This window comes from Terrapene carolina, unplaced genomic scaffold (assembly GCF_002925995.2).
Source record: "Terrapene carolina triunguis isolate 2854851 unplaced genomic scaffold, T_m_triunguis-2.0 Scaffold96, whole genome shotgun sequence".
NCBI classification, from domain to species: Eukaryota; Metazoa; Chordata; order Testudines; family Emydidae; genus Terrapene; species Terrapene triunguis.
Window position 1 is genome coordinate 41130833 of NW_020664447.1, and position 18315 is coordinate 41149147.

An 18315-nucleotide genomic window follows, 5' to 3' on the forward strand; every position below is an offset into this window, starting at 1 on the left:
AAGCTAAACAAGGCTGGGTCAGTTCAGCACAGGGAGGCAAGAACTCCAAGGAACACCAACATGCAGCAGAGAGTGGTGTTGGTGATTCAGTAGGTGGCACTTTCCCCTGGGAGTCAGAAAAGAACCAATGTCCCATAATGGCATTAGGGAGCAAGCACGGTGCTGTCTTTTGTAGGAGACATAAAACAGAGGCTTGACCTTTTGTTGTCATTAGCGATTCAATGGCACTTTCTGAAAATGGTAAGGATGTTGAACCCTGTGTCCTGGCCACGTTTAAATCTGGTAATTAATTTCTGCCTACCCAAATTCACAGGCATTTTCAAATGGATGTATTTTTTCCACTTCCCATCCTTAACTGTAAATAGTTGCCACATTTCACATCAAAGAAGGCTTATTCAGTGGTGGATGATGTGTTCTCTTTAGACTGTATAACATTTTTAAAGCTCTTAGCACCCTATGGGACACTGAGTTGAAAGGTAATGTATAAATGCAAGATATTATTCCAGACACTTATTTAATCTATTTCTTTATGGACTGGAAGTCTCAAATTCAGTTTTATATTATGCACTGAGAAAAGTCAGTTTATCTTAACCTTTCAATTCAAACTAATGGAGGTTGCTGCAAAACAGTGCCAAGCATAATGGTGAAGGCACTCCCTTGCCCCATATAACTCTAGTTGGAATATTCTACAAAGGACTCCACAAGCCTGACAGTGTAACGTGGGTATCAGAGCCTTCTGTAACAAAAGTGTGGTAATAAAAAATCCCAAGCATCTTATGGTCACTTGTGAACACAAATCTACTGTGCAACAAAGCCTTGTACTATTAACCAAGCCATCATAATAACTGCCATTTTAAATTTTAGAGCAGCACTTGGTCTAGACATTTTACCTGTTTTGCTTCCCACTGTACTTGTACACAATTCCTGACAAATCAGGTGACTGAATCAAAAACATAATAAGATAATTTTATTAATAACTGTAATAACCACAAGACCTGAAGTGCTGAAAATTACAAATAGAGTTCTTTGGTACACCATTTAAAGGTACCATACCTGGTTAAATGGGTCTCAGACTGACTTATGAAAGTTCTAGGCATATCACCTTCTTGGACTCTCCCTGCATGGCTGCCCTTGGTTTCATCAATAGCTACAATATTTTTTACCAGAAACTTACAGGTAGCAGGCAGTTAAGTTTAGCTCAAAACTCATATCTTACCTCCTGCTTTATCAGTGTCTTTCTCTAGCTCACAAAGTTCTTTTTTAAGGGTCTGGTGCTCAGGATCACGCTCCTGGGAGAAGAAGAGAGAATAAGTTGGGGCGGGGGAGGTGAAGAAAGAGAAAAATTTTACTTGAAACGTGACATCACGTTTTCTTCAACATTAAAACATGTTTTAAAATAAACTAGTTCACCACTCTAGTGTCCAGAGCTTAACATAGTAAAGAAACATATCCACTAGCATTTCCAAAAATACAGTTCCAATTTCATGATGGCTCTATGAATTAATGGACATTTAAAGCACTACACATAATCCTACATCTAGCTGCAGGAAGGTTCCAGACAAGACAATTTCATATTGAATGTGTGGATACATTTTTCAAAAACACTGAAGTGATTTAGGAGCCTAAGTCCCGCCTTCAAAAACAACATAGGTGCTTCTGAAAATATTGTCCAACATCTTAATGCATGAAATGGTCAATAGAGGAGTTTGTGGATAAAAGGTGACATCTCACCTTTCCAGTACAATTATTTGAATTACAGATGTACGGGTCCTTCTGCTGTTTTTTTTCCTCTCTTTTGCATTCATATGCTCGGACCCGGGCACAAGTCATCATCCTCTCAAAGTACAAGTAAACAGGATCCTTGTCCTCATCCCGAATCTGCAATTCAAACAGAACCACTTCACTCAAGATATATATCAGAGCTGTGAAACAGCTACACATTCTAGTATCCCTTACCTCCAGCAGCGCTACAATAAACAGAAAAAATAGCAAGGGGCGCTCCTGCTTTCAAAGGTGCAGTTTCCTTCCTAGTACCAGACCTCCATCTAGGTTTTACTTCTGAATTAGGTTTTCTTTTAAATAAAAAATCTAGGTGCAAAGATAACTATTCTGCTTAACCTGGTAGATGATAAACAGAGAGATTCTGCTTTGAGGCAACCTGCTGAATTCTGGTTACATCTCTAGATGCTTCTCTACCAGTATCCCTGTGGAAGGTTTTACTTTTCACATTTTCATGGGCTAAAACACAAAGCAGACTTTTCAATGCTTTAGCACTGGAAATCAAAATGTCTTCATGGTCTAAAACAAAAAATCCATTAGCTCAGTGGTTTGAGCATTGGCCTGCTAAACCCTGGGTTGTGAGTTCAATCCTTAAGGGGGCCATTATAGGGATCTGGGGCAAAAATCTATCTGGGGATTGGTCCTGCTTTGAGCAGGGGGTTGGACTAGATGACCTCCTGAGGTCCCTTCCAACCCTCATATTCTATGATAAGCTACGATGAGTAGCTCAAGTATTTAAGGAAATGAATGTTCTATAGTTTGCAAAATAGCATGCATTATTGTGATTTTATACAAAAGGTTGCTAGAAATTCGCAACCCCTTTCGTTCATACTTGTACTGATGCAATAATGTGTTTATAAAAGACTGAAACTGATTTTTAAAATTGGGAAGAAAAAAAAAAATCAATCCCAACTCATCAAAATTCTATTTACAAAAGTATCCAATTATGGACTTAAATCTCCTATCAACCTCCTTCAGATACTGATTTGTCCAGATTTTTAGGTGAAGGCTGGTTTGTTTTCTTAACACAAAAGGAGGTTTTGCCCTCTTCCTTTGAAAATGGAGCATCTTCCTTTCCTTACTTACCACTGGGTTGGGTTTGGGAGTATACACTCTCCCTGGTTTGACTCCATTGGAAGATTTGTTCTTACTGGAAGGCAAGTCCTCTGGTGTAGGCAGCACCAAAGGTTTCATTGGTTCAATGACAGATGGTGTTGGGATGTAAATTGGTTCTGGATCTATCTCCCCTTCTACTTTTATCCACAATGGGCAGTTCCTAATAGGCTGCTCTGGCTCTGTATCACAGATAGCTGAAAAATGAAAGAGGAAAAAATGTTTTTTAAAATAGCTTATTTTTGCAGTGAAAATGTCTAGTCTAATGCTATAGTAAATACAGAAATATCCATCTAAGTCTAAGCACTGCCTACCTAGCAGTTAACCATTCACATTCCCAGGAAATAGCACTAGTTATCTTTCTGGGCTCAAGCTCTAGGCAAGAGTGTCTGGTGCTTGTCCACACCATGGAGAAGGGGAAAGGAACCAAGGTAAAAATTACATTAAACTTCATCTTCATTTACCAAATGCCAAAAGTAGGAGAGAATGCAGCCACTATTTAAATAAACAAAAACAAAGAAAGTAGTTGTACACATTGTGCAATCTTCTTCGGTGTTGTGTAATAAAATCAAGACACCCAAGACTTTGTGATGTTTCTCTGTAGCAGGAGAATCATATTCATTCCATAAATCAAACTGACTGGAACATGATGAGACAATGCCATCAATATTTTAGAGTAGGAACAAAGTATAGTCCACATCAATTTCAACCTCTTTAGTGGTTAATACATTACTGACAGCTGCCATCTTATTTCCCCAAGTACACATTAGGGGCCAGCCCCTCAGCTGGTATAGAAGTCAGCATCGCTCCACTAACTTCAATGAAGCTAAGACAATTAACATCAGCTGAAGATATGGCCCTAGATGTTCAGTTGTTGTGAGAGGGATTAATGAAATATGGGGCAAAGCAAACAAGGGAGTGAATAATACTGAAGTCCAAATTACATAATGATCAACCTGTTGTGACTCACATCCTGGGCCTCTGAACTGATTTAGGAAGATAATCAAGTGACAGACTTTTTATAAGTACCCTGAATGATACCTGGCTATATTACAAGTCATAAACACATTAAAAGTTCCAAAAATGTCAACCATGCAGTTAAATGAATGGCAGATTTCTAAAATATCAATAAAGTAAGAAACAATATTTGCTTCTAGTTAGTTTCTGGCAAAGTAGGTGGAAGTTGCATGTACAGAAATCTCTTAGAACTCACCCTACTTTCTTGATTCAGCAATGTTTGCGCTATAAATTCAGCATAAAAATCTCATGAAAAAGTACATGGCTTTGAAATTGCTTTGAGTGATCACTCTGCCCCTATTAATACTCACTGTATTCCACCTTCTTTCTCCTCCTCCTATCTTTCTGTTTCAGCTCATCTTCCTCCCCATCACCCTCTTCTTCCAACTCCTCCTCTTCCTGCTGATCTTCCCCTTGTGGCCCATAGAATATGAGGCTTCCACGCACAGCTTTCTTCAGGATTTTCTTGTGTTTGGATCCTCCCTTTACTAGTAACACCCTTCTTTTCAAGCAAGTGCAGCCAAACATACAGTCAGGCCTGCGACAATGGGTAGGCTGACGCTTTTCCAGTGCTAGACTAGCACAGATACAACCCAGACGGCAGAAATCATTGTTGCAAGGTGGTGCTCGCCTTCTGATTATTTTGTGGATAGGTTTATTTTTAAGAGAAGCCTAAAGTTTAAAAAAATATATACATATACATTTGAAATTCTACTGAGATAAAAAACATGCATGCATACATGATCTGCATACACAATCAATGCCACCACACAATTTACAAGAGGTACAAAATTTGCAATTTAAACTGAATGACAGGACACAGAATGGTGTCTTAAAGGTGATAGTCGTGCCCATCCTGTCCTGATTGACAGGTCTGGTTCTGCCTCTGAGCAAGCTGCAGTCAGGAGAAGACCAACTATAAGGAAGCTGCGGACTTGCCCTGCGCAGAAGAATTTGCAGTTTACACTGAATGACAGGATAGAGGACAGCTGCACTAAAAGTTGCTGTGAGGTCATGTCACCTGATGTTCTATAGTGGGTAATCCAGGAAGCAGAAAAGCTAAGATTCATATTTAATGATCAAGGCACTACCAAATTCATGGTCCATTTTGGTCAATTTCACAGTCATAGGATTTAAAAAAAATAAATTTAATGATTTCAGCTATTTAAATCTGAAATGTCAAGGTGTTGTAATTGTAGGGATCCTGACCCAAAAAGGAGTTGTGGGGGGGGGTTGCAAAGTTATTGTAGGGGGGTGGCTGTACTGCTACCCTTACTTCTGCACTGCTGCTGGTGGTGGCGCTGCCTTCAGAGCTGGGCAGCTGGAGAGCGATGGCTGCTGGCCGGGATCCCAGCTCTGAAGGCAGAGCCACTGCCAGTAGCAGCGCAGAAGGATGGCATGGTATGGTATGGAATTGCCACTGTTACTTCTGCACTGCTGCCTGCAGAGTGGGGCCCTCAGTCAGCAGCCACCACTCTCTAGCCGCTCAGCTCTGAAGGAAGCAGCGCGGAAGTAAGAGTGGCAATACTGTGACCCCTCTAAAATAACCTTGTAACCCCCTTGCAACTCCCTTTTGGGTCATGACTCCCAATTTGAGAAACGTTGGTCTCCCTCATGAAATCTGTATAGTATAGGATAAAAAAATACAAAAGACCAGATTTCACAGTTCGTGACACATTTTTCATGGCCATGAACTTGGTAGGGCTCTATTAATAATACACCTAGGAACTGACATAAGCAGGACTTATTTTCAATTAACTACATTAAAACAATGTCAATTTTGTGCAAAGTTAAAAAAAAAATCAAAAAAAAAAAAATCAGGAAATGCCAAGTTACCATGTACCTGTATGTTTTATAGTACATGGTTAACAAAATTAACAGAATATATTAAGATACATATCAAAATTCTATGTTTATATAACATTGTTTGCACACTTAAAATTCCAGGATGTACAAAAGTTATGATTCCTAGAGCAACATTAATTTCTTTTCTTTCTTATATATGTATCTTTTCCCATGCTAGGTGTCTTGCAACTGTCACTTCTACTGGGCAGACTGTAGGCTTTCACTCTATCCCAGGTGGGTAGTGCCTCTTGCCAATGCCATTGGCAAATCCAACACCACTATTGGCAATGTAGCTCCCAGAATAGCAGAAATACTATTAAACGAAAAGAGATGGCTTCTCTGGGTTAGAAATTCTTCTTGAAGTGGACAAAAGCGTCTCCACTGGGGAGTCCTGGTTAAGAAAATTATATTGTATCAACAATTTTTAATTTAAATTATAGCTGTTACAATAGAAACATGAGGCCAAGACAAGAAGTTAATAGTGTGGACGAGGGTGGAGACTGCCAATACAACTATACACTTTTGCTGGGTAACTGTTCTTCTGAAATGGCAAACCCCTTCCTTCTTTACAGTACAAGTGAGTGAATTTAGTCAGAATTCAACTGTACTATCTTCAACTGTCTGAACTGCCTGGTACAGATAGACAAATTAAGAAAACATTTTCTTGACTTTTTCTATAGAGCAATACATCTAACTGGTAAGAAAAAGTGACCCCTCACCCTGTATATTTTTGTTAGCATTGTTATCTCTTTGTTAAACCTTAGCTACGAAGCACTGGAGTGCAGAAGTAGTAGGTATGATAGGGAAGGGAAGGGAGGCAATTACAGTAGCTTACCTGAGCAGTGAGCAGAGTTGCCAGGGATATGTCTGCTCGTTCTTCTGTGATGTAGGTCCGTGGTTTCCCATCCCACAATGCACAGTCCTCTAAGTCCATCAACTTCACCTGAGACTTAGACAAACCTGGTGGGCGAGTAGCCTGTTGTTGCTGGTGTGCCTGACGCAGATTGATCTGCTTTGGCAACATGTTTTCATCTAGAGCTGGCACCATAAAATTATCCACCTGATTAGCCATGTTACTACTTGGCAGAGACTTAGTGACCTTCTCCCCTGGGACTGAAAAGCTGTGTTTCTGCTTTAATACAACAGGTGAAGGAAGTATGGGTTTGTAGGATGGTTTTACTCGGCCCTTTGAAGCTGTCTGTTTATTCTGAGTTTTCATCTTCCTAGAGGCAGAAGACACAGAGAGAGGCTTGAAAGTATAAGAGGTGGATGGAGTGCTGGTGGATTGCTTCTTTAGAACGCTGTCTAGTGTTCGTACATAGCTAGTGCTCTTGGTTGGAAGCTGATAAACCACAGGAGAAGCGGAAGTGCTAGAAGAGAATCCCATGCTTGTTTCCATCAGCTTCCCTTCATTTTCCAGGTATTCATCCAGCTTGTCGCTGCAGAAAGCAGAGCGATTCTTCAAAGAGCCCTCTGAACCACTACCTGAATAAATATGGAATCCAAATACACAGGAAATAACTCCAGAGAAAGTACACTGTCAGTTCTCCTAATAAATAGAGTCAACAGAGAACAGTAATTTCTTTAACTTTCCAAAGCTTCTATACAACATCTGGGTATGAAATGGGGATCATAGCACAGCATGCATGCCAAATATGGCCACTCTGGAACACTACAAACTAGGATATGTAGTCCAAGCTACACCTTTGCATTAAAAAAGATTAAAGTGGTTGCAATCTAACTACAGTTTATTTAAATTCAGTGTAGCCTTCTGGCTCCTGACAAGTTGCCAAAAGCAGCTTCCTGTTAGGCAAAGGTTGGGTTTCCTCAACGTATGAAGTATCTACTCCCATTAAAATTTTAAACATATATACCGGAAAAAAATTGCAGATTCGTCCCCTAAAGGACAGTCTAAAGCAGTACTGAAGATAAGAGTTCCCACACTCCTCCAAACAAGGGTTGCTTATATAGAGTCCAAAATGGATCAGTAATAACAAACCTATTTCAGTTAGCTTTTGCCTTTTCTCAGCAGTGATTTGTATAAAATAAAAATCACACTTTTATCCTATTTCAAAGTAGAATAAATCACAATGGGAAAATAAAATCTCTCTCCTCCCATAAAACCCCATTCAGACCTTTGAAATCTGTACCAGTGAAATCACAGTAACCAGGGGTTCTTTACTCATGACCATTTCTGCTCCAAAAATTTCACTAATATTTAAAATAAAGCAGTAAGTAAACTGAAAGGATCTGTTCCTAGGACAGAAAAAGGGCCACATTTATCGCATGGAAACACTCTTTTCTACCTCTTACCTTCATTTCTAGAAGCACCGTGAAACTTCCCTCGCCAGCCCTTGATCTTGGTGAAATCATTTGTTTTCCCTGTCCTGGAAACAAAGGGAAACCCAGCATCTGGAAAGAAAACAAGCCAGCCTCACCTTATCAACCAGGTGCAAAAACAACATTACACATGAATGAATAATGACCCTCTACATGTGAAACACCACCACTTCTAACTCAGCCCCCTAATAACATGGAAGTCTGACTGACTATGGCACCCTAAAGCAAAGTTACAGGAAAAAAAGGCTTAGAATGGATATTTGGGGCCTCAATTTCAGCAGTCAGGTCTATATGAAACATCACCAATTCTGTACACACAAATGACTCCATGCGTACATGCAAACTGGAAATCTATATGCGTCCATTAGGGAAAACCCAATTTTATACACATACATGCGTGCGTGCACTAAGTAGGTGTACAGCTGCAGGCCAATGCCATTACTGAAAATCAGAGCCTGACAGTCACATGGTAGATCCCTTGATCAAGAAGTACATAGTAATTTAACAGCAAGTTTATGATATATGGCTTTCATATGAAGATTCCTCATTAAAAACAAAAAATTCCTATGCATTACCTTCTCGTCACTGACATTCAACTTTATTTAAAACTCCTATTCCACATACACAACTAACCCCATCCCCTCCAACCCTCAACAATAATGCTGAAAGAATAAATAATGTATTCTGAAAGCACTGTTTACCTACCCGAACAGCCAGGAATGGCTCTTGGGTAGTTCCACAAAGAGTAGTTTTTTGAGTAGGAAAGCGGAAGCTGCACACCCAAATATTTCAGATCAATGCTCATTGTTGGGTCCACAGAGTTCAACTTCAGTCCCACTGCAAGAAGCAAATACCAGTGAAAAATCACACAGCCATGCAAACTATGTTAGCAAAAAGCAGCAGCAAATCTTTTAAGAAGATATATTTCTCAGCGTATACAAGTAATAAAAAATTGCTTTAGAAGAGTTTGCATTCATTCAGTGTTTTAACAGACTTGAAAACGGAAAAAAAAATGGCCAGGGGTTCCAGTTTCCACCAGACTTCAACTCCTATGCAATTTAGATACTAGGTATCTGAGATCATACCACCCTATTAAGATATGCTTGGGATGAGATAAAAAGGAAAAACCACTTCCATCTCGCTCTGTCCTGGATAGAATGTAAAGATCCCATTGCAATTTTTGAAAAAGAAGAAAGGGTTAACCTCTGTTCTCCTGGGCAACATTCCTTATCTCAAAAGCTGGGTGTAAAATATTGCTTAATTTTTAACTGGATACAGTATTCCTTACTTCTTATTTTAAAACTGTTACCTACTGTCATTGTCCACCACTGAACAGCTGTAGTGGGTGAAGTGATTCCTGAATACTATATTTATTTTATATCAATTTACCAACACACACTAAAGTGTTTTTTGGAAGAAAAGTCCTATAAAATGGAATTAATGATTATGGCCTATTGTATTTACATATTCAGTCACTGCACAATCAGTATCTTATTCATGGAATTCTCATTCTTTTGTAAAGTATTATGGAATACTGTTAATTTGAGAAGCACTATATAAAAACAAACTTTCTTAGTGCTTGTCTACATTACCCGCTGTATCGAGGGGCAGCGATTGATCCAGCGGGGGTTGATTTATCGCATTTAGTCTAGACGCGATAAATCGACCACCGAGCGCTCTCCTGTCGACTCCGGTACTCCACCAGGGCAAGAGAGGCAGGCGGAGTCAATGGGAGAGCGTCAGCCATCAACTTACTGCAGTAGATCTAAGTACGTTGACTTCAGCTATGTTATTCACGTAGCTGAAGTTGCATAACTTAGATCGATCCCCCCCAGTGTAGAACAGGCCTTAGTAACTGAGCAGAAAAACAAAGTGAAAGAAGTAACAATTGTATAGAATAATTCAACAGAGCAAGCTGCTAGGTACAAAGGAATTTCTAGACTTTTATCCCCTTCCGTTTCCCCATGTGCTTTTCCTCTAAGGAAGTTTGCAATGTTTGGGATAAAATAAAGGTATACCAACCATAATATTCACTTTTTCTCAATTAAAGCAGCAGAAGGGGAATACTAAGTGAACAAGTTGATCAATAAAATGGTTCATCTGGAAATGTACAGCTGAACAATTTAGGATCTAGGTAATAAAAGTTATCTTTCGTATATGCATGATTATTTAAATTTGAATGTGTACATATTGTGCTGTGGAATTTTTTTTCTGAGAAGCCCCAGACTGAACAAGCTTGGGGAAAAGTCCCCATCTCATCCCAGAATACATAAATTCATGTCAAAATTAAAATGACAAGAGAGTTTTCTTCAAGCCTACAAATTAAGGAATCTCAAGCAAGATCTTTTCTTTATTTCATGTGTAACATTCATTTCCTCACATCCATGAAACTGACAATCCGCATGAATCCTGAAGGTTATTCTTTGGTGGGATTGAGGTAATACCCAGAGAAAGAACAGTTACTCTCCCTACAGTAACTGTGGTTCTTTGAGATGTTGTAGTCAAGTGTGGATCCCACTGTAGTTGCACGTGTACCACATGCACACTATCTGAGTCCTTTGAATAGCAGCATCCTGTAGGGCCACATGTGTGCCTGTGCCTTGTTGCATGCCTGTGTGAAAGCATAAAAGGCAATGGCTACCACCTTACCTGAGTTCCCTCGCAACCTGAAGCCAATGACAGCTGAGGATTCCAAAAAGCAGGGATGAAGGATGGGTCATGAGATCCACACTGACTACAACATCTCAGAGAACCACAGTTGCAGTAGGGTAAGTAACCTCTCTCTCATCTTGGAGTATGCGTGAGTAGATCCCAATATAGGTGACCAGCAAGCAATATCCTTTCAGGATGGTGGGAATAAAGCGTTTCAGCTGCATCCAATAATATATAGTAACTGAAGAATTGCTCTCCCAAGCTTGGCATCAGACCTGGCTGCTAAGCCCAAAGTAAAATGATTGACAAGGTCAGCGGTCCACATTGCTGCTCTGCAGATTTCGGATATCAACACATTCCTGAAGCAGGAGAAAGATGTTGCTTGTGATCTGGTGGAGGGAGCCTTAATGTTGGATGGGAGAAGTACATCAGCTACCTGGTAACACAGTGAGTTGCATTGTGTTATCCATTTCTTAGTCTTTGTGAAGAGGTGGCCTGACCTTTAGAATGCCTGGCTATTGCCAGAAATACACTGGGAGACCGTCTGAACAGTTTGGTCCTGTCAACGTAATAAAGCAAAGACCTGGACACATCTAGCATATGCAACTTCTCTTCTCCCAGTGTGGAGTGTGGTTTTGGAAAGAAGATTGGTTTAGATTAAATTCTAAGAACACCTTGGAGATGAATTTTGGGTGAAGTTTTAGCACCACAATATCCCTATGGAATGTTGTATAGGAAGGTTCAACCATAAGTGCCTGGCACGAACTCACTCCTCTAGCCAAAGTTATAGTCACTACGAAGCCTGTCTTTGGAGTGAGGAAGTATAGGGAACATTCTGAAAGAGGTTCAAAGGGAGGCTTCATAAATCTAAGGAGGACTACATTGAAGTCCCAGGCAGGAGTAGGTTCTGAGACTGGTTGGTAGGTATGTAATAGCCTTCTGAAAAACTTTGATAATGTTCAGTAAGAAAAGACCACGCAAAACAGTTCAGGTAAATGGCAAGTTGGAAATGCTGCAAGGTGGATCTTAATAGAACTGAATGAAAGGCTACTCTGTTTAAGTGCAATAGATAGTCAAGGATCATCAATACTGAGGCCTGGACCAGGTCCAGGCTATGCTGGGCTGCCCATATAGAGAGGTTCTTCAATTGAGATAAGTAAGTCTTCCCGGGCAGCCTCTTCCTGCTCTATATCAGGATTTCCTCTAAATGTAGGGAGCAGCCTCTGTCTGTAATACTCAACCAGGCAACAACCACACTGTCAGGCGCAATGACTTTGGGTCTGAATGGAGTATCTGGCCATGGTGCTGTGAGATGAGATCTGGCCAATCTGGGAGCTGGATAGGCAGCAGAATGGATATTTGTAAGAGGTCTGTCAACCAAAACCATCTCAGCTACTAGGGCAACACAAAGATAGCTGTGTCTTGTTTGATTTTGAGTGAGTTGGGATATAGAAGTCCTTGGGATCACTGCAGAAAGAAAGCATGCAGTAGTGACCCCAGGCTTGTGCCCGGTCTGGAACAAATCATCTGGCACTTGATGTTGGTGGCAAACAAGCCTATCATAGGGGTCCCCCAACAAAGGACTATCAGCTCTATGAAGGACCTGCGCAGTGATCACTCATGTGTGGTAAACAGATTATCTGCCAGGCTGTTGATGACACCCAAGAGGTGAAGAATGAATGGTTTATCATATGTTGGCGTGACCCTGTCTAGAGCTTAATAGTTTTCAGACAGAGGGGAGGCCAAGTGTGCACTCCCTTGGTTGTTTACACAGTGCATCACATACATGTAATCTGCCAAGATCTGCACTGTGTAGTTTTGAAGAAGAGATAGGAAGGCCATGCAGGATAGCCTGATGACTCTGAGCTCCAGGACACTGACATAGTGCCCCATGTCTTTGGGAATCAGGTTCCTTGTATTTGTAAACAGCCCAGGTGGACTCTCCAACCTGTCCCTGATACGCCTGTGGTTAAAGTCATTGTCAGGGAGGGAGCAAAGAACAGAACCCTTCCATGCACTTTTTTGGGTTCCTTCCACTATCTCAGTTCTGAGATGACATGATGAAATTATAACTTTCTTGTTCATCTGGTGTATTGTTGGGAAATCGATTCACCAGAGCCAGAGTTGAAGGGACTACTGGTGAAGTCTGGCAAGCAGCAACACATACAGGCTTTCTACATAGGGCCTAGCAGACCCAGACACATCCATACCATTGCAAGCAGGAATAATTCTAACCTAAGTAATAGCAACTGCATCGACAGGATCCTGTCCTTTGGAAGGTATGTGCTTGCTAACCCAAGTTGATCAATACTCTTATGAACTCAGTCTGTGATGGAATAAGATGATTTTTCATAGTTCACCATGAGGCCTAGCTGAGAGAATAAAGAGGACATATTTCAGGCTTGCTGCCATGTCCTGCTGGGTTCTGCCCTCCCCCAAACGATCATCCAGGTAAGGGTATACATGAATGTCTTTCCTTCTAAGATGTGCTGCTACTACCTTTGGGCACTTCATGAAGATTTTTGCTGCCATGGAGAGTTTGAATGGCAGTACTTTCTACTTGTAATGATTTGGCCCACCATGAATCTTAACTATTTACTGTCAGCTGGGTGGATGATTATATAGAAGTATGTGTCCAAAAGTAAAATTAAGAGCCAGGAACCAGTCCTGGGCCTGAAGATGTGGGATGACGGAGGCAAGCGTTATCATCCTGAATCTGAGATGACGCATGTATTTGTTCAATCTCCTCATGTCTAGGATAGGATGAAGACTCCCTTCTTCAGGATAAGGAAGTGACAGGAGTAAAAGCCTCTTCCCTTGTACTACCCCATCTACAGCTCCTAGATGAAGTAACAAGGCTGTTTGTATTTGTAACATGCAGTATTGTTGTAGCTGTGTCAGTCCCAGGGTATTAGAGAGAGAAGGTGGGTGAGCTAATATCTTTTACTGGACCTACTTCTGTTGTTGAGCGAGACAAGCTTCTGAGCTTACACTGAGCTCTTCGGGTGACCTCTCACCAATAGAAGATGGTCCAGTAAAAGATATTACCTCACCCACCTTGTCTGTTTGTAACAGGCTTTTGTGAGAAGGGAAAGGGTATGGAGTGGGAAAGTATAGAAGAGCCTTAGGATATGATGTCTAATGCCCATTTGTCAGTTGTCCCAGTGGAAAGGAGCCAGGCAGTTGCTGAAGGTGGGGAGAGGCTCCAGAATGAATCCAGTGCAATTCTTGATGCTTCTGTCAAATCTGCAGCCTCTAAGAAGGAAGTGGGTTAGCCAAAGAGTTGGGAAATGGGCATCCCCTACAGCACCTGGGCCTCTTTCTTTGTGATTACTCTGGTTGTTAACTCTAGGAGTAAGATAATGTCCTCTGTCTCTGCTGGGGCTGGTACCTGTATGTTTTTCTATAGGGTGTCAGTATGTGGTCTTTGAGGAAATTGAATACTGTTCTCTGGCTGAAGTGCTCCATCACTGACTGCTTCCTTCTGGTTTTGGAATAAATGAATCTCACTATCCCAGGCAGTAAAGGGAAACTGAAGGAGGGTTGCTGCACCTCTGCCATTTATGCCCTCACACAGACACAAGAGGAAGCATCAGTGGCCACATCAGACACTTCTGTTCAAAAGTCTCTGATTCCATTCACATGAGCACCTACCATGGGATCCACAGTGAAACATACTTGAAGAACCACCCAAACTCAGGTCCCCACTGTGGTAGGCACAGTATTAAAACACAGCAGGAAACAATTCCTGCTCCAGAGAGCTTTACATATATACCTTCCTGGAGACTAGGATGTATCACTTGCTTATGCCTCAAGGACTTCAGATCTTCCAAGAGTTCTTTTTCCAACAAGCATATTCTTGCTCGACAACCTGCTCAGAGAATGAAAGATATTATTGTGTATGAAATGAGATAGCACATACTATGCAAAATTCTGATACACTGTTCATTTAAATAATTATCTCCCACTGTGTCTTTACACCTTCTTTTATCAAGGCCAAACCACCCAAATTCCACCCTTCTTTTTTTTTTTAAAAAAGGTTATTGAGTGTTACCTGGATCACTTGTAGCTAGAAAGGAAGTCTGCAGATTCTGTGATTCTTCTCCTCCAACTCGATCAACAGTGTGAATGTCAAGAGCTTCCTACATGCAAAAAGAGCCTCACATAAATGTAAAATGCTTTAAATTCAAATGCTCATCTTGACATAAGCTAGACAGCCATATCATTAAAACAGGTTATTAGACTGGCCTAATAATAGTGCTTTGCATTACTATGCACCAAACTCCAGATCCCAATCACTCATTCTCTCTGAGCCAGTGAGAACCCAAGAGTGCTATGAAGGTAGCAAACACAGACAGTGCTACAACTACAAACTTTTAAAATAACTTTTTCAGGGATTCCAAAGGAGAAATTTATTATTTTCAGCATGTGACCACTGAGAAGCTAAGTTAAGCCACTGCTCCTTTTGAGCATATTAAGTTTTATTGAGGACACTGAAGAAAGAGTGATTTACCTTGGATGCAAAGGACACAAAGAGGACTCCATCCACATCCTCAAGATCTGGCTTAACATCTGGAAGGATACTCCCTGATCCCAGGGAGGCATTCTTGCTTGTCACTACATTCTTCCCTATGTTTTTAGGGGGTCGTCCAGCCTTGGAGATCTTTAGCTTTCGTGGCCTTCCTCTTCTACTTGGGCCTGATGACATAGGATTTTGATTAGTACCCGTACCCTTCTGGGACATGGGATTCCTTAGTACACCTGCTTTTTTTCTTCCAGCAACATCTTTGGCTGAAAAGGGGCCTCCTGTAGAGCTCCCAAGCTTGAAACTAGATGATTTAGATATGGTCCATGGTGCCTCTTTGATGGAACAGTATTTCTGTGGCGCTTTGTTTCCAGAGAACTGTTTTTTCACAGCTACTTCCTCAGTTTCCATGACTGTGTCTAAGCAAGAGTCCTTATGATTTTCAAAACAAATAGGAAAGGAGTCCAATATTGCACTCACTGGGGATTTATCCTTCTTACAAGAGGAAAGCATGGTCTGTGGCAGCTCAGAGATCTTTACCGTGCTCTTGGTGACTGCACAGGGCTCTAAATAGACTACAGGCATCTTCCCACTATCCAATTTTAACATTTTGGCTTTGGCAACACCTGAAGGGTTGGCCAGCATTCGTTTGGTGGACCTGATTCCTGCATTTTTTCTGTCTATCTCACTGTGTTTTCTCAGTTGTTTCTCTAGTATGGGATCATCATCACTATTGGAATATTCATCTGTTTCCTCATCTGTGTCTTCCTGCTTCACAGTTATCCCTTCGATGCACACACTTGATCCATAATCATAGTCATCTATTGGCTCCTCTTTAATGACTACATTGAAGTGTCCATTTGGGTCCAACGGGGATGCTACCCGGGAGCTGCTTTCATAACTGCTAGCGATGGGACTGGAGAAAGTAAACAAGAACTTTACCACACAGATGAAAGATACAAAATTCAAAAATCAAATTTTTGATATGACAAAGTCATATCAATTGTATTTTCCTTCCCTAAAACAGATTCCTCAGTACTGCACAATAAATGGTTATCACAATAGGAAGATACTACTTTAGCAGGGCATTGTCCCCTATAAAATTCTCAGCCCTCTTTCGGAAGGGACTTCGGAACAACACTGAGATCAGCTGAGCTTGATACTGACTTTAAAGCAACTGCTGCTAGTTAGGACAAGCTTTCATTTTTAGCATAATAATTAGCATTCAAGAAACATTATTATGCCATCTCATGTTTTTTCCTCATATAGACTCCAGAGAATATGGCGATTTCTTATTTGAGGTAGCAGGACTCTCTCCTCTCATATCAGAATCATATTTAAAAATAACTGGTATTCTAACATGTCCCATACGAAATCTCCCCACACATTTGGAAGCCACTGAGCCAGATTCTGCTCTCAATTACTCCAGTGTAAGTTCAGAATAACTCCACTGAAGTCAACTGACTTAGTCTGAATTGAAATGGGTATCAGTGAAAACAAAACTTGGCCAGACATTAGAGAACTCCAACTGTAGATGCAATTTCACTCTTATAAATACCCTGTTCTGGGAGGTAAATATTGATTGCTTCCCATCAGTTTTGCTAACACTATCAAAATTTGGCAGCCAGCCATGGAGAAGAAACGCACCTGAAAAATATAATGTGGAGATAGAAGTGTTTTGTTTTTTTTCCCCCACAATACAGCTCAGAGAATGATAGTTGGAATTTCAGAAGCAAGCCTATAGGTAGGGCCCTACCAAATTCACTGTCCATTTTGGTCAATTTCACGGCCATAGGATTTTAAAAATAATAAATTTCAAGATTTCAACTATTTAAATCTGAAATTTCACAGTGTTGTAATTTTAAGGGTCCAGACCCAAAAAGGAGTTTGGGGGGGGGGTCAAAAGGTTACCGCAGGGGGGGGTGCAGTACTGCTACACTTACTTCTGCACTGCTGCTGGTAGCAGCGCTGCCTTCAAAGCTGGGCAGCTGGAGAGCAGTGGCTACTGGCCAGGAGCCCAGCTCTGAAGGCAGAGCCACCACCAGCACCGGCGCAGAAGTAAAGGGTGGCATGGTATGGTACTGCTACCCTTACTTCTGTGCTACTGCTAGCAGGGCGCTGCCTTCCGAGCTGGGCGCCTGGCCAACAGCCGCCGCTCTCCAGCCGCCGAGTTCTGAAGGCAGCGCAGAAGTAATGGTGGCAATACTGCAACCACCCTAAAATAACTTTGTGACCCCCCTGCAACTCCCTTTTGAGTCAGGACCCCCAATTTGAGAAACACTGGTCTCCCCTCTGAAATCTGTATAGTATAGGGTAAAAGCACACAAAAGACCAAATTTCACGGGAGAAGACCAGATTTCACAGTCCATGACGCGTTTTTCATGGCCGTGAATTTGGTAGGGCTCTACCTATAGGTAGGTGACCTGAAGTTTCACTCAACAACCCCTCAACACCAAGGACAAGACAAAAATCAGTGGGCTTTCTAGGCAGAAAAGGAATCATCTGACCTTCTGGGTTAAGATCCTTAGCTATAAGCTGGAACAAAACAAAACAAAACAAACACAACCATACCCTTTTCAGCTAACTGACTAGAAAACATTAAGAGTGAAGTACTCAGCCTCACTTCATCAGGTGAATCTGGAAGTCAGTTTCTCTAGTAGTTCCACAATACTAGTTGCTAGAGTGTCATTAGATTGTAAACTCTGTGGGGCAGGGATCATAGAAAACTGAAGCAGAATTAGAGGAGCTCTGCTATAGTGGAGGCATCAAACCAGCAATAAGAAGATCAGCTGTCTTAAGTTTAAATGACTCAAAAGTCTTTATTTAGCAGGGTGGAGCAGGATAAACTTCTTACAACATTTAAGTAATTTCAATTTGTTCCTTACTTTGTAAAATTGATTAAATCAATATCTAATATACATATATCTATCATAAGAACCAAAAGTTTCTGTTAAGAAGCTGGACCATAAAAGTTTGCCCTCTTACCACCTTTTTGCGATGTTGGAATCCTTTGCTCAACAGTTTTTGATTATCCAATACCAGGT

General features: G+C 41.1%; 1 protein-coding gene across 3 annotated transcripts in view; it reads right to left on the minus strand.

Annotated features, from left to right (window-relative positions):
- Positions 1-18315, minus strand: part of MGA (MAX dimerization protein MGA) — a 72722-nt gene that overhangs the window by 43508 nt on the left and 10899 nt on the right. For all 3 annotated transcript variants that reach the window (XM_029911445.1, XM_029911444.1, XM_029911443.1), the window contains exons 2-11: positions 15260-16187; positions 14801-14888; positions 14522-14617; positions 8800-8931; positions 8068-8166; positions 6590-7239; positions 4221-4581; positions 2866-3089; positions 1732-1878; positions 1217-1289 (exon numbers count right to left, since the gene is read on the minus strand). In XM_029911445.1, coding sequence (XP_029767305.1) covers positions 1217-1289; positions 1732-1878; positions 2866-3089; positions 4221-4581; positions 6590-7239; positions 8068-8166; positions 8800-8931; positions 14522-14617; positions 14801-14888; positions 15260-16187 — 2798 coding nt within the window. The remainder of the gene's footprint in view (positions 1-1216; positions 1290-1731; positions 1879-2865; positions 3090-4220; positions 4582-6589; positions 7240-8067; positions 8167-8799; positions 8932-14521; positions 14618-14800; positions 14889-15259; positions 16188-18315) is intronic.